The sequence below is a fragment of the Diceros bicornis genome, chromosome 19 (genome assembly GCF_020826845.1).
Source record: "Diceros bicornis minor isolate mBicDic1 chromosome 19, mDicBic1.mat.cur, whole genome shotgun sequence".
Lineage (NCBI taxonomy): Eukaryota > Metazoa > Chordata > Mammalia > Perissodactyla > Rhinocerotidae > Diceros > Diceros bicornis.
The window spans coordinates 42,876,980-42,894,284 of record NC_080758.1 but is presented as its reverse complement, the minus strand read 5'-3'; the positions used below and the strand labels follow the sequence as shown (position 1 = coordinate 42,894,284).

The 17,305-nt window shown below is 41.1% G+C and overlaps 1 protein-coding gene across 1 annotated transcript in view; it reads right to left on the bottom strand.

The window, feature by feature from the left end:
* Nucleotides 1-17,305, bottom strand: part of LOC131418212 (ADP-ribose glycohydrolase MACROD2-like) — a 709,048-nt gene that overhangs the window by 100,159 nt on the left and 591,584 nt on the right. The window contains exon 4 of the mRNA XM_058562207.1: nt 2,812-2,893. Coding sequence (XP_058418190.1) covers nt 2,812-2,833 — 22 coding nt within the window. The 5' untranslated portion in view covers nt 2,834-2,893. The remainder of the gene's footprint in view (nt 1-2,811; nt 2,894-17,305) is intronic.

Here is a 17,305-nt window from a genome sequence, read left to right as displayed (position 1 = left end):
CTGATAGAAAGCAATCCATAAATGTTACCAATTATTCCTATCATTAATATTAGGTAGTAGTGTGGGGCTGGCCCGGTGGTGCAGCAGTTAAGTGCACGTGCTCTGCTTCGGTGGCCCGAGGTTCACAGGTTCGGATCCTGGGCACGCACTGACGCACTGCTTGTCAAGCCATGCTGTGGCGGCATCCCATATAAAGTAGAGGAAGATGGGCACAGATGTTAGCCTAGGGCCAGTCTTCCTTAGCAAAAAAGAGGAGGATGGACATCAGATATTAGCTCAGGGCTGATCTTCCTCACACACACACACAAAATTAGGTGGTAGTTATGCATGTGTTATATCTTTAATACGATCTTTTATAGTCTAACTTGTATTATTTTCTCGTACATTTTGTCTCAGATACCTGATTATGAAATTTAAAGACATGGGATTCAAGTACCCTGAAACGAAGAGATTAACATAAAAATGACTTTTTTCCCTAGATTATTATCATTATTGCATTGGGAAGGGTTAAGAAGACTAGTTAGAGATACACTTAATAAGTCTGTCTAGAGGGAATATATGGCAAGTCAGGAAAATTATATTCCAATCAAAGATGGTATGGTTATGAGTTAACCACAAATTCAGATTATGGACACATAATATATATCATCTATATTAACAGTTACATACTCCATCAGACGTCATCTTTATTTCATATTGCATATGTAGAATTTACAAATGGCTGATGCCTCAGCATTGCAGAAATACTCAACAATTTTGGAGGATTTTGACATTTAGTTTAAAAATGTACTTGCTGTTATAAACATGCACTGGAAATAATTTCTTGAACATACCATGATTCAAAGCTTTGATGTGAAACTGAAAATGATTTTATTATTATTTTACTTGCTCAAGTACTAAGATGCATTTTGGATTTATTTAGAGTAGCAATTTTTCAAACAATAATTTATTGGTATAGTTATAAATACATTCTGCACCACTAAAACTGGCCCATTTTTAAAAACTTGTAGTATGATTTTTGGCCTTGATCATTATAAATATCTGATGCTGGATAGATTTCTTTTGATATCAATGGATCATATTTATGAAATTATATTTTATCATATATTAGAGTGAAAACAAGTTTTAATTTTAGAAGACATGAAAATAAATATTATGTCATCATTTCTAAACATCTCAAGAAGTCAAAAATTTATAAAATCTTATAAAATATGCTGTGATATTGACAAGAAATGAGAATATTTGCATCACACACCATGGCAAGTCACATTTTTACATGAATGAACACTTTCTTTTAAGAATGCTTAAAAACAAAGAAATGCAGGCACAATCAGCTCACTGTGGTTACATGAGAAATAACAAGAAAAGATGAAACAAGGAGATTGAAACAGAGAAAAAAGCCATCAGATTATGGAGAGAAGAATTTATTGAATTCAACTTATATCAACAGCTACTTATTAAATAGTTATTATGTGCTTTACACTCTGTAAAACACCAAGTTGCTCAAAAAATGGAGAAAGATGAAAAAAGGAGAGGGAGGAGGAAAAGGAAGAAGAGAAGGAAAAGGAGGAAAAAAAGACCATAATCACAGTCCTCTTCTTCATCACACGGGAGTCTTTCTGAATTTACGTTATGGTCCAGTTAGAGAAACACTGTAGTTCAACTCCCAAATTAAGTACACTTAGCAGATTCACCTTTCAATTGTAAAATTGGAGAGAAGTACTTCAAATTACCCAGAAGAACTTAGTCCACCTTGACTATGAGCCCAGGGTTGAACATCTCTGGCAGTTTTCTGTAGCTGTTCTTGACAGCTACCCGCGTCCTACTGTGACCTGCAGGCAGGGCATCCTCCTTGTTGTGTGGCTCTCATAGACTGCTTGAAGGTGCATGTGCGGCAGCACCCTCCAATCTGCTTCCTACCTGTCGGAATCCCCAGTTACCTGAAAAGCCACTTCAAACGGATGTGAAAACCTCAGAAGAAAGCTATCTAAAAGGCAGGTGCCAACAATGCTCGCAGTGCTGGAAATTTCCTGGAAGCCATTCGTGCCACGGCTGAGGAAAGGGCTTTAGGCATTGTGACTTCAATGGCACCATAAAAATAACAAGGTATTACACAAGCCTTCCCAGGCTAGAAGAGGGACAGTGGGGGGATATATTCAAATTAACTAAATCCAACTAATGGCACATGGAATTGATGTAAATCCGTTACTCAAGGTTTTTTAATAACTCTGAAGTTTTCTCTACATTCTCAAAAGAACTGTGAAATAGGATGAATGACTACCTTTCTCATATTGCCCTAGAAGTGCTGCTATCTTCATTGCAATTTGGGCGGAGAAAATTGTACGGAATAGGGATGGAATGCAGGAACAGTTTGAATTCTGGCTACAAATATAAATGGGCTCCTAACAATTTCCAACAACTGTGTTTAACATGGTGGATGCAGGCACAGGCCTAGACAGTTTACGAGTGTGGGGAGGAAATCACAGATCATGCAATTTAGGGCCAGAGGAAAAGTCTTTAGAAATCATCTTATCCAGCCCCTCACCTTTGATACGAGGAACTGAGACTCAAAAGATGAAGTGACTTCCCCAAGACAACACGATGACCTCATGGGACAGAGAGGTCTAGGGCCTAGAATTCCTATCACCTCCTTGACCTCTTAAAAAGTATGACACAAGTTGCCAGGGGTGACTGGTGTATGGAGATCACATCTGTGACAGTCCTTAAGATGCGAAATGAAACAGAAATACTATAGGCGATGCCTCCACTTCTTCAATCCTCAATTGTAAGGAAACAAATTGCTTTACTCACCTACAGGGAAAAACTCGCTCATCTTCTTTTTGTAGATTTTGAAGTCGACTTCTAAGAAGACACAGAAGATGATCCGATCCACCTGGAGGTAAACAATAAACACTCAAAGTGAAAGGAAATATGGTGACTGCCGTCCCAGAACATGGTCTGGGAACATAAAACAAATGAAAAACCTACAGATTTTTGGTGCTATACTGCTAACTACTTGACAGCACTGAGTGAAGTTCAAGTGAGTGTGTATGTGTGTGTGTGTACCCTTTATGTGAATAAACCCTGGGCTCTTTGGTGGAAAGATGCTATATAAATCAAATAAGAAATAGTAAGTGACAATAAGCCACTTTGTAGCAAGCTATAAATAATATCTGAGATTCCGACAGGATACCTAGACTTTATGTCTTATAAAACAGCCACACGAGAGGAGAGGTGTACAGTGGAACGACAATAGAGTATGTCAGTAAACAAAGAGCTGTTTGTCCTACCCTTGTTAGACAAATATACTTATCAAACCTGTTCCTATGTGAACATGATCTAAAAAGCTTCTTGCAGTTTAATTTGCATGAAGTCACTTGCTTTTAGCTTAACATACTCAGAAATGCAACAGAAGTAAAATATAATGAGCTGATAGTGACATGAGGTCAATATAACTTTAATCTGATAGATATTATTGAATAAGTAAATGCCACCTCAAAGGTAAAATGTGTGTGCAGTCCCTTTTTTCTTTTTCGAGAGAGCTTCTGCATGTAAGGAGTTTCTTTGAGACATTGAGAGAGTAATATGGCAAACAGAGAAGAGAGATGGAGTACACATAATAGCTCACGTATATCTGATATTAAATCAGTGACTCAATTTCATGTCTTGAGAATGAACACTCCTTTAGTTCCTTTATTTTAACAACGTACAAAAAGTTAAAAATTACTGAATCCATCAAACTGCAACTGGTAATTGAATAGAACATCAAGTGAGGCGTTTCTGATGGCAGGGAATGGAAGCAGGGTGTGCATGTGGCAGGGGCCGAAAGAGCCCAAATGGATGTCATCCCCCTAGTCCCTTGGCTCTCCCAGCCTGTGGCGTACAGATTCACGCCAGCCAAGTGCAAAGTCACCAGTAGGAGAGAAGATCTACTGGGATGGGAGGGGGAGAGGAGCGTAAGACACGAGGAATCACCAAGGTTCCCTGATGGAAGCTCAGAGATGTGGCTCCCCGATGCCTGCACAAGTCTAGACCCCCATCTAGATAGACTCCCTCCTGGGCAGTCACTAGACTTCTATGGTATCATCACCAAAGACCGTGCAGCCCCAGTAACTGCCTCCATAGGATGGATTATAAGAGAAAGCACCTGGCCCTCAGAAATGGACGGACTGGGGTACAAACAACCATATTGTCTTTTCCTTGTGTTCACTTGAGTTTCTGTTGTCCAGTCCTGTCTGCATATCATTAACATTTTCTACAAATGCAAAAACTGTCACCATAAACTCAGTCTCCAGGTGAACTATAAATTTCGTTGAATAAATGATGAACTATCTGTGCAATACTGAATGCTCATCTCCACTCTCCTTATGGCATGTTTATACCCTGTGGCTAAAGATAAAAATCATAATGTTGAACAATAGAAATGAGTTATAAAAGGACATATACTCTATGATACCATTTATACAAATTTTTTTTAAACTGTTGGAATTCCCTTTTTTTTTTTTTTGAGGAATATTGGCCCTGAGCTAACATCTGTTGCCAATCTTCCTCTTTTGTTTCCCCAAAGCCCCAGTACATAGTTGTATATCTTAGTTGTAGGTGCTTCTAGTTCTTCTATATGGGACGCTGCCTCACCATGGCTTGATGAGTGGTGAGTAGGTCCACGCCCAAGATCTGAACCAGCAAACCCCAGCCGCCAAAGAGGAACACATGAACTTAACTGCTACGCCACCAGGCCGGCCCCACATTTATACAAATTTTTAAAGGACAAAGGTACAACAATGAAGGGATTCATTCATAAGCACTAATATGCAGAAATGTACAAAGGAATGTCACACATGAACTTCAGGATGATAATGATTTCTGGGCAGGGAGGGAAGGTAAAGGGATGGACAGGTAAGGTTTTAACAAAATAGTTAATATTGTATTTATTTAGAAAGAAAAGAGATTTGAGAAAAATATGGGAAATCAGTAATAGCTATTAACTATAGGGGTAGGTACATAGATATATTATTTTCTGTATATTTGAAATACTTCAAAATTAAAAGTCCTAACATTAAAAACAAAACTCTGTGTTAGACATACTCTACTCTCCAGCTGCACTGAAATACTTGTAGTTTCCAAACACTGTAATTATTCTCACTTCTATACCTATGATGGTTGACTTTTTCTCCATCTCCAGGCTTCAAATGGTCAGATTATTTCTAAAGCCCACCTAATTGAGATCAAAATCAAAACAAGAAAATTTGGCTCAAAGCAGATCTAAGAATACCAAACTGGACAGTCTCATTTTTACTCATTTCCCCCTATTTTTATGGTCTACTTAGTATAAATTAAGGCATTTTTTAAACATTCGTATTGCTTGTGTGTGTGTGTGTGTGCGCGTGTGTTCGTGGATTCGTGGTAATGGCATTCACCGCTACTAAGTGCACTTTTAAACACCACACAGACTAAATATGGATTTCTTAAATATTGCAAAGAATTATAATCCACCTTTTAGCACTTTAGCTTTGTTACCATGGAAATGGTGTGGGTCCAAAATTCAGCAGCCTGATTTATTTTTCCAATGAGGGGACGGATGATGAGGGAAAAGTGCTTTGATTTTAAACTAATTGAATGGCCCTCTTCCCTGCCCTTACCCTCAGACATAACACTGAAAATATCTTGGAAGGAAGTTGAATCCAAGAATTAACCTCATTTACCAAGTCCTTGTTATGTATGCATATGTGTATGCATTTATATATGTGTGCATAAACATATTTCTGGGGTTATTTTTGGACAAGATCTCACTTAGCTGACAAGCTCTGTGTTTATAAACTCATTGTGGGTTTTGACCACTGCTTGTGGTAGACTGCATTTTCCAAGATGGCATGCAATACGCTGCTCCATCCTTCAGGCTCCTCTTAACATGTAATGCTGATGCTCCTCTCATTGAGAGGTGGGACCTTTATTTCCTCCTCTTGAATCTGGGAGTGTCTGTAACTGGCAGAAATGATATGTGACTCCTGAGTCCATGTCATAAAAGGCGATACAGTTTCCACCTGGTCTTCTTGGGAGGCTTGCTCTCACACCCAATCATCATGCCACAAGGACGCAGAGAGACCACGGGGAGAATTCATGTGTAGAAATTCTAGCCAATAGCCTCAGCTTAAGTGAGAAGCCTCTAGACGATTTCCACTCTCGGCTTTTGAGACACCACATGCCCAGGCGATGCCACATGGAGCCGAGATGAGCCTTTCCTGCTGAACTCTGCCCAAATTGCAGATGTGTGAGCAAAACGGAAATACGTAGCTAGAAATCTGATATTCTTCCAGCTTCTTCCTGCTGCCATTTTTTGATTCTTGCTGTTCCAGCTTTGCGGTACTGGACTCCTCTTGAAAAGCCCAGACAGAAAGGATCAAGTAGAAGCCACAATGAGGTGACAAGAAGAATATAGAGTCTAATTGCTACACAGCTGAGAGATTGGAAATCTCACTTGTGCAAAGGAGGAAGGGCCCGGGTGATTCATTCTAGTCCCAGATAAATTTCATGAGAATATATCAGAATGCCTCACTATGAGGCTCAGGAGCATGGTTTCAATTTTTCTTTTATGCTAGGAAATAGAACAATTTTGTAAAATGGTTGTTTTTCAGAGACTATATTTATTCATTTATTCATCAGATATCAACTGAGCACCTTCAATTTGTTGGGCCTAGCCCATGTGCTGTTCTCTCTCAAGAAAACTTGAATCCAAAATTGAGTGATTTTTTTTCCAAGGCTAAACAATTAATTAGTGGCAAAATCTCAGGTGTCTTAGCTTCACATCCAGCATTCTTTCTGTGATATCACCCAGATGAGACACATGGGGCTGAGTTTCTAGGCCTGTCACTAGCTCTGTGACATTGGACAAGCCATTGTCCCCCTGGGCCCCAGTTTTCATGTCTTTATAAAGAAAGAATTGAATTATATCATCTCTATAGGTTTGTTTTTTTTTTTAATCTCAGTTACAGTCTATCTCTGTGGTAGTTTTGTGCTATCAATTTAGTTAAGCTGGAATTACACTTCTCTGAATGGTTCTAGGTTAGATTTGGCAACAGAGAAATTTCCATGAGATTGGGAGGGCAGAAGGGCAGCTGCAGTCATTGCACTAGACAGGTGGGTGTAGGGTGTCAGGCTCCGGGCAGGTCACGTGCATTGTTGCTCATCAGCTCGCTCACCTGGGCGTGGGGTAGCAGCTGGACCCGCAGCCTCTCCAGCTCCTGCTGGTTGTCCTGCCTCAGGTTTTCTGAGTCCTGGGCTGGGCACACACGTGCAGCTCTGCAGCGACGGCACCAGCTTCTTCTGCAGGGCGTTGCAGCTTTGGGGTTCCACGCAGTGAGAGACAGATGTACGTGGCAGTTTGTCCCCATGGATTCCAGTTTGCCCTCAGGGCTTCCGCTCTGTTCTTGCTCTCTTCCGCTGCGCACCCAGCTTTCCTCTTGCCCGCCTCTTGACCTGCTGCTGGAGCACCTGCCCTGCTGACACACTGCAGGCCCAGTCAGATGCAGAGTCAACGGCCTTCTATAGACTTTTTCACCAGCTCCCTCTCGTGTGTCCTGGTTAGGATTTTTCTCTGCTCAGCCAACCCTCCCCTTCTGGACATTTGCTTCCGCAGCTTCTCCCTTGATTGTATAAGATCTAATCCCTATAATAAATCCCTTATTCTGTATTACTCACGGCTTCTGCTTCCCTGATTAAAGCCCAACTGATGTAACCTTTAATATCATTTCACTGAATATCATGTAGAGGAACACAATGAAGGGCAAAAAATAATAAGTGTTCCTTTTTGGAGATATGTAACCTGTCAAGGCTATTCAAATTCCAATTACTTCCTTCAAGATGAACTTTCATTGGTCCTAGCCCATCTTCTTGATGAACTTCCTAAAGTGTGCATCCACTCTTTCGTAGTTAAAGCAACTTTGTGTACTTAAAATGATTCACATTTTTTTTTTTAATGGAAGAAGTTGTCAGTAAACTCAGATGGGTCCTCAGGCTAAAATATAATTGCAAATAATACAAAAGGCAACATTAATATTTTTAGGAATTAACAACTTAACCGTAGTCTTCATCGTATCTTAAACTAGAACCTTGGGAAGAATCGGGTAGTGCTCATCTCTGTATCTCCCGTGCATGGTGTAGGTCCTGATGCATAACAGGATCTCTGTAAACATTTGCAGAATATATGTTTAGGCAAACAGATTTGACTAAAATGTAAGTATATGGCAGATATTTTTCAAGGGTATTTAGTCCCAGAACCAAAAAATAACTTCTTTAGAAGGTAGACTTTGCTTTATGTTTGCCAGAAGACCCGAGAACAGAATTATAGAGGATCCTGGGTGCTTTTGCAAAGTAGAAAAGAGCTTTATAAGGGGCACGATTCATTTATTGTTACCAACTGTCATCTTATCCGATGATACTATGCTGAGTAAAATGGCTCTTGAACCCAGTACTGATGTTTTCATATGGGGGGCTTATTAGTTTCGCAATAGAAACAATGATGCTGCCTATAAACTAAGATGTATTAAAAGTTAAAAAGCTTTTTTAAAATGAAAAGAACAACATCAAGAGTTCGCAAGGATGTGGATTAACAAGAATTTTCATATACTGCTTTGGGAATAAAATGGTACAACCACTTTGAAAAATTATTTGGCAGTATCTACTAACTTAGCTGAATTTGTGCATACCCTATGATCCAGCAATCTTACTCCTTAGATAAACACTCAGCAGAATGTGCACATATGTTCACAAAAAGACACATATCACAATGTTCATAGCAGTGCTATTTGTAATATCTCCCAATTGGAAGCTACTTAAATGTCTAAAATGGCAGAGCGGATAATTAAATTGTGACATTAAATTGTGACGAGACATTACAAACCAATGAGAAGAGACAGTATACAACTACACACAATAATATAAACAAACATAATATTGAGTAAAAGAATCCAGAAGAAGAGAGTACACATGGGATGATTCCATTTTTATAACGTTCAAAAACATTAGAGAAACAGGCAAAATCACCTATGGTGTTAGAAGTTAGTATAGCAATTACTCTGGGGTGAGGGTTGGTGAGAAGAGACTGAGGGGAATGCTGGGGATCCTGGTTTTTGATCTGGGTGCTGGTTCCATGGATGTATTCAGTTTGGGAAAATTCATCAAGCAGTTCACTTAGGATCTGTTCTTTTCTGTATGTTACACTTCAATAAGAATTTTTTTAAAGGTTGAAAGTCTTCTGTTACAATTGTCTTGGCCAACAATCAAAAATCTACTTTCATTGACTTAGAAGTCAAAAAAGTCCTTTAAAAGCTGACCTTCTAAAGGCAATCTCTTCATATATTTCCACTGAGGCCAACTGTAGCTCACTCATCAAGGAATAAAGGGGTAAAGATGTATTTCTTTCACCAAGGTATCTATTAATCCGCAGTTGGGGTTTTATGCCCCATAAACATGATGACATAAGTTCTATCAATCTTTTTCAGCATCATATCCACTGCTCCTGAAAAGGGTTACACAGTGAAGCAGGTTTGAAATATCTGCAGCCGACCTCCATTTTTCATGGCTACCAGTCCTAGGGCAGCTGACACAGCCAAGATTATCCTGTGTTCAGCGATACGGGGAGAATGAATGGATTCTGATGAACACAATTTGTGTCACTAATGACAAACACTCAGAGATCTGGTGTGCATGCAAATACTGCTTTAACTAAGGACTGATGGTGGGCTATCCTGTGTACATACAGCCTGATGGGCAATGAGAGTGAAGTTGCAGACTTCCTGAAAGATAAACCAACAGCCTCACCAGTGCAGGCTTAGATACTGGGGTATTGTCATAAAACAGTGGCTGCTGCTAATAAGTGAATTAAATTTCAGGGCTTAAGTATCAAATTTGTACAAAGACAGGTTTGAGAGGAGGTGGAAGACCAGACAATTAGAACTTGCTTGGTGCTATGAGTAAATCAAGGTTAAAGAGAGTAACAAAAGGATAAGATCACTATTGATTAATTAAAGAACAACAACAAGAAGTTGGGATGCCTGGGTCCTAGTCCCTCCCCTCCCACCAAGTGGAGCAAAGAAGAGCTATCTGCCCTGCTCCCACAGTGTTAGTTCTGTGTGGCTGCATAACAAATTATCACACACATAGCAGCTTAAAAAACAAAGTTTTATTATCTCATAGGTTCTTTAGGTCAGAAACCCAGGCCGAACATAATTGAGTCCTCTGCTCAGGGTCTCCAAAGCTGCAATCACGGTGTCAGCTGCATTGCAGTTCTCACCTGAGGCTCGAGGGCCTCTTCCAAGCTCATTCAGCTTGTTGGCAGACTCCAGTTACTTGCAGCTGTGAGACTGAGGACCCCTTTTCTTGCTAATTGTCCACCAGGGACAGATTTTAGCTTCTAGAGGCCCTGCAATTCCTCGCCACGGGGCTCTGGAAGGTAGTTCAGGACTCGAACGCTATCTTTCTTCCAGGCCAGCAGGAGTGTGTCTCTATGACTTTCTCCATCTCCAACCTCTAGGCTCCTTGTAAGAGCCCCCATAATTAATCAGCCCACCAAGACCCTCTCCCTATTAATTACATCAACTGATTAAATACTTTAATTACATCTACAATACTCTCTTTTGCCCAATCCAGGGAGTGATTACCCCATTGTATTCACAGTTGCCACCCACACTCAAGAGGAGAAGATTGGACGAGGTGTGCACACCAGGGGCGGACGTCTTGGAGGCATCTAAGACTTCTGCCTGCCACACCCAGTCTCTTCCATGTAACCAGCTGCCTGTGTTCCAATCTGGACTTACCAGCTCTGTGACCTTGAACAGGTCACTTAACCTTTCTAAGCCTCAGTCTCCTCATCTCTAAAATGGAAACATTGACCTTGTGGGGGCTGGTATTTTGGTTTTATCTTGTTATGTAACACAGAACCACAAACTTTATGGTTTAAAATAACCCCTGTTTATTATGTAACAATAAACCCCTCATGGTCCTATATGTCAAAAGTCTGCATGATGTGACTGGCTTCTCTGTTCAGGGTGTCATAAGGGTGAAATCAAGGTGTCAGCTGGACTGAATTTTTGTCTGGAGGCTGAGGAGGCTAAGCTCATTCTTGTTGTTGGCAGAATTCAGTTCCTTGCAGTTGTAGGACTGAGGTCCTTATCTCTTTTCTGGCTGTCAGCTGGGGGTCACTCTTAGCTCCAAGAGACCACGTGCATTACTTGCCAGATGTCCACCTCCACTGTCAAACCAGCAAAGGTGAGTCAAATTCTTCTTGATTTGGAATCTCTGACTTCCTCCATATCTGACCTCTAGACCCAGATTTAAGGGACTCCTGTGATTCAGTCAGGCCTACCTGGATAGTCTCCCTATCTTAAGGTCAACTGATTTGGGACCTTAATTACATCTGCACAAAATCCCATCACAGCAGTATCCAGATTATTGTTTGAATAACTGGGAGAAGGTGTGTGTACACCACACACTGGAAATCTTGGGAGAATCTCAGAATCCTACCTGCCACAGTTGGCTGCAATGACCAAGTGAAATATTCTATGTAAAGTGCCTGGCAAAGGGCCTGATGTATAGCAAATGCTCCATAAACATCGGTTATTTATTGTAAAGTTATTATTCATAAGGTACCCGAGACACCCAGCACAGTGCTGACAGCTTGATGTGATCCCTGTTGGCTTGGTGAGCCCTTCATTTCCACCACTCTTTAGAATAGGCCAAACAAAAGCACGAGCCAGATAGAGAGCAGTGGAGGCGCTTGTCTGGCTGGGGTGCTGAAAGGCCATTTCATTCCGGTTTCAACTTTGCTGAGGAATCCTATCTTAAAAGAGACATTTACAAAAATGGCCTATATTATATATAAAACAGCTTCTTTTTTTCTGTCTGACCATATCAGCCAGTGAGAGACAGAAAAACATGGTAAACTAACAGCTGAGTTGCAGTGATGAAAAAGGTTTCACAAGTTTTGTGTCTGTTATTTTAATAGCCTCATCAAATGTCACTGAATATCATTCTTCTGGTTCTTGAAGGTATTAAGTATGTTCATATTTGTGCACTTCACCACAGAAACTAGTATTTCAATCTCCAAATTACAGAAAGGGAAAATTTTTCTCTCCATGTTCCCAGAAATGCTTGGATGAGTTGGAGAGCATTTATAATCCATAGACACTCAAAGGGCATTTTTGCATTTTGAAATGGCTTCTGCATGCATAAAAAGGATCCTTTATTTTGGGGGGCTTTTTGCAAACCCAGTTCATCTGTCATTACTCCGTGGCAGCACAATTCAGAGTCTTCTTGTCTTGTTTGGATAAATTGCTCTTTTTTTACTTTTCTTCAACTCTATAAAAAAAACAGCCGTGTATCTGAAGAACCAAGAGTTATTTTGATTTGAGCTGGAGGGTGATTCGTACAAGTTCATTTTCAAGCCTGCTTCATATCGATCAAAATGGACACCCTGGCAAATGACACATCTGTCGTGGTCCTTGAAGCTGCTCCATATGCTTAGCATAGAAGAGACGCAGGCACTCACAAGGGCTTAGGACCTGCGGTTCTAAATGCTAGCATGGCAAGCATGCCCTGCCCTGCCCTTGTAACCAAAGAAATGATCCCAGAAAATATTGAGAGGAAATGTCAGCCACAGATAAAGAACAGGTTCCCTTATCATAATGGGAGAGGGTGCTGTGGTGTGCTATTCATATCAGCCCCCTCTCCTCCCTTCAGGACTAGAGCAGTCATTTTTCCTGAAGTGCTGGTGGCTGACGGCTCTGAGGAGACCCTTTCAGAGGATTGTCCTCTGCTGAAGACAGCACCTCACCCATGCTGACCCTCTCTTCCCCAAGTCGGCCTGTACCCAGTGACCAACTCATTCAGCAGTCCAAAGGCTCAGACCCCTTCCTTCAATTTGACACAGTTCTAAAGGACCATCAGTTATGGGCTGAATTGTGTCCCCCTGAAATTCATATATTGAAGTCCTAACCCTCAGTACCTCAGAGTGTGACTATATTTAGAGATCGGGCCTTTAAAGAGGTAATTAAGTAATTAAATTAATTAAAGAGGTAATTAAGTTAAAATGAGATCATTAGGGTGGGCCTAACCTAAGACTGGTGTTCTCATAGAAGAGGAGATTAGCACACAGATACACAGAGAGGGAAGACCATGTGAAGACACAGGGAGAAGGCAGCCATCACAAGCCAAGTAGAGAGGCCTCAGAAGAAACTGACCCTGCTGACACCTTAATTTCAGACTTCTAGCCTCCAGAAGTGTGAGAAAATAAATTTCTTTCGTTGAAGCCACTCCGCCTGTGATACTTTGTTATAGCGGTCCCAGCAAACTAATACACCATCCCAGCTTCAGAGTTCCTGGTGGGTTCAACTTCTCCCTCTTCCCAGCTCTGCTTCCCTCATTCCACTCCCTCTCCCTCAAAGTATGGATTAAGAGCATGATCCAATAAACCTCCTGCTTGCAAATCCCTTCTCAGTCTGATTCCCTGAAAACTTGACCTATGACAATAACCCGCTATTTTCGGCAATCTGAATTTTTTCTTTTCATGCCCACTTTCGACATCATTTCCAATGATGCAAATGGCAGCAGCCAATCACACATGAAGCTGACAGCCTAAGGTCTACCCAATAGCTAACTCTGCTACCCATTCCTTATGCAGAAGCAACCATATTCTGTACTTGGGCTGACCAATGGTTAAGAGGCCAGGATTCATTTTAAAAGAGCTTTCCAAGTCAACATTACACTGTAAATAAGACTCAAACAAAGTGACAGTAGATTTGTTGAGATTGGAGTTCCATCTGATACTCATCACTGGGAAATGAGCCTCTCAAATCTCTTTGTGCACTCTATTCTGAGGATGGGAAACTGGGCCTGTGGGCAACTGTGCAGTGACAGCCACAACAAAGTCAAGGTGAGATATGTCTTAACACGGCTTCATATCTTAATGGGAAGCCCCCCAGAGTTGAGACGCATTTCTGCAGATATATTTCTTATTTCTAATGCTAAGTGTATCCTTTTGTATAAGAGTAATGGATTTCCTTTTGTGTCAGAAGTGGGTTACTCAGACGGGTTTTAACAATCCATAAAAGAAAAAGTGAGTCCACATGGTCTGCAGGTGTGGTCTGGAAGTGTGGTGGGCACTGTGGTGCCCTGTCCATATCCCCTCAGGTCTTAGCAGTGTTGTGGAAGCCAGAGAATGGCCAAGTGTCTGCATTTCTTTGCCAGAAGGCTTTCTTAGTGCTAGAAGATTCTGAGAAAATATCTAGTAAGCTGAGAGTTTGGAGAATTAATGCCTCCTATTCCAGCAGCTCTGAACCAAAGACTGGCAGGAGTTGATGTTTAAATATCCCCACTCCATTGCCCTTGGACAAGAAAACCCAGAGCTCTCCAGGAGGATAAACTTCTGGTTGCTCAGGGTGGTAACTTGATTGCATGCTCTGTGTTGACCTTCTTCACCCCTTCTTCATCCACAAATAATCTACCTGCACTTTAATCCTTGTCTTAGGGTCTGCTTTTAGAAGAAAATTGGTCAAATATCAACTTGTTCTCTCAGGATCCAGCCTATCAAAGGTTAATTTAATATAATTCAGCTTCTAATTCTGTTAAGGTATAGACCTCTTTCCCACATTTTGCTATCTCTCGCATGGTGCCCTCAGTACCCTTAAACTGAGAAAACAGTGCCAGGAATAGGTCTCTTGACTCAAAGTTCTTCTATGACATGAAATGACATGAAATTATCCTTCCAGTGACCGAGCTATTGTTTATCAAGCACTCATGCGGCGCTCACGTCAACCCGGCTAACCCAGCCGCAACCCACTATTGTACATTTCATACTCCTGCTTCTGAGAACTCTGTTTCCTTTTTCTTTTATTTGATTAAGAACATCTGCAGAGGTGGTTCAGCTACAAAAGTTAATAATTACTCTTTTTTTGTCACAGTAATTAAAAATATTCAAGGAAGAATTGTCATTCATTGCTGCTATGAGGTTGCCCATAGAGGACAGTGGTTTATAAAGCCAACAAATCACAACCTTAAAAAAATGTCATCATCAGGAGAAATAAAAACTCTCCTCAAAACAGGAACGCTATGCCAAGTCACAAGATGGCTCTGAAGCCTGGTCACAGTGCTCAGCGGAACGCGGGCCACCACATAACTGTGCAGTCGTCCTGTGCATTCTCGTTTTCTCAACATTTCCATTAGCATCTGACACTCACGCAGATGCCATTTAGAGTTCAAAGGAAGCTCATTAACATATTATCCCGAAAGAGCATTTTGTGAGGACAAAAGCTGTTTTTCTCAAGCTGGTGTCCCTCCCACTCCTGCAAGAAAGAATTTCTTTTGTTCAAAAGTCAAGCCCCAAGAGAACAATCACTTGTGGGTAATTTTCCATAGGTTCATGTCTCACATAATAAGAATCAGCAAACCAAAGCGGTTCCATCCAAAATGCCCCCTGAGGGCTGGGTGGTGGCAGTAGTGGTGTGTGTGTTTGTGTGTGTGTGTGTGTGTGTGTGTGTGTGTGTGTGGTACATATGTGAGTGGGTGTTTGTGTGCTATATGGAGGGTATAAAAGAGAGAGGAGTGAAAGAGAGTGTTCCATCTTTGTCTCTCCTCTCAGCCACCCGCCGTCCTCTCTCTATCTCCTCTAGCATGTACTATCTGCTCCAAACTGTGGATTGTTACCTTGTATTTTTATCTACTTGTAGCTATTTCATATCAACTCTCTCTTTAAATGCCAGATAAAGGAACATGTGCCCAACTAGACTGTAAATTCTTGGGGGAGACACCACCTTTTATTTTAGCTGTCCTACCACCTAGCAATTGATGTAGCCAACTGAAAGGGTTAGAAAAAGATCTTAATCATACTGCTCCACTGGACCAGTAGGCTTTCATTGACCTGATTACCACAACTCTCTGACTCAGGGACCCCAAAAAGAAGCATTGGCCCCTGGCTCTCTCTCTCTGGAAAAAGGAGGCTTTACTCTCCCTCCTCTAACTCTCTGTGATATGTCCATCCTCCACGCCATCTCTCTAAACCACATTGCCTTCACTCTGACAGGTTTAAATAAGGTTAGTCCTAGGGCCGGCCCCGTGGCTTAGCGGTTAAGTGCACTCACTCTGCTACTGGCGGCCCGGGTTCAGACCCTGGGCGCGCACCGACACACCACTTCTCCTGCCATGCTGAGGCCGCGTCCCACATACAGCAACTAGAAGGATGTGCAACTATGACATACAACTATCTACTGGGGCTTTGTGGGAAAAAAAAAAAGGAGGAATATTGGCAATAGATGTTAGCTCAGAGCCGGTCTTCCTCAGCAAAAAGAGGAGGATTAGCATGGATGTTAGCTCAGGGCTGATCTTCCTCACAAAAATAAATAAATAAATAAATAAATAAATAAATAAATAAATAAATAAATAAATAAATAAATAAGGTTAGTCCTCACTTCATATCTTCATATTATGAAAATAGAGTTCACAACTTTCAGTGGTCTTATCAATTAAGTTCTTTTCAAATGTTTATCAGAGAATGTCCCCAGGGGTTGTTAAGTCTCCCTCAGGGACTTGAGATGGTGCCAAGGTGCCTCCTCCAAAATTTTATTTAATTTTGAGTTTTATCATATGGTCTTTGTTTAACGGACTGTATAAATTGTTGATGCTTATATGCATATAAAAACAATGTTTCATGGCCCGTGGTGAAGTGCTTAAGTTCAGCGTGCTCCGCTTCAGGGATAGCGCCTTCAGTTTGCAGGTTTGGATCCCAGGTGTGGACTTACACCACTTGTCAGCAATGTTGTGGCAGCGACCCACATACAAAATAGAGGAAGACTGGCACAGATGTTAGCTCAGGGCCAATCTTCCTCAGCAACAACAACAGCAAAAAAAACAATGTTTCTCCTCCCAATCTTTACCGATCCTCGAGGAAGATGGGTTCTGCTTTACAATGGCTTCACGTCCTTCCTGGCACATTGTTCCATACCCTCCATGGGGGCTAGAACTCCACTCCCACCAGAAAATTGTGGTTTAATGACATAGAGCCAGTGTGCCTGGTATATTGGTGCATTTGCATAGATAGAAAAATATTGGTAAACGGAAATAAAGATATTTGAACTTCTAAAAGTATTTATCCTCCAGATACTACAATCTTAAGGTATAATTCAGTCTTCTAAACTCTACATTTTAAACCCAAGTCCATCATGAATATCAAAATCTTCTCAGGGGAAGGTAACAGAAAGGAAGGGAACTAATAGTTATTGAGTACTTTTCTGCTACACTTTAAGGGATGTGGTTTCATATG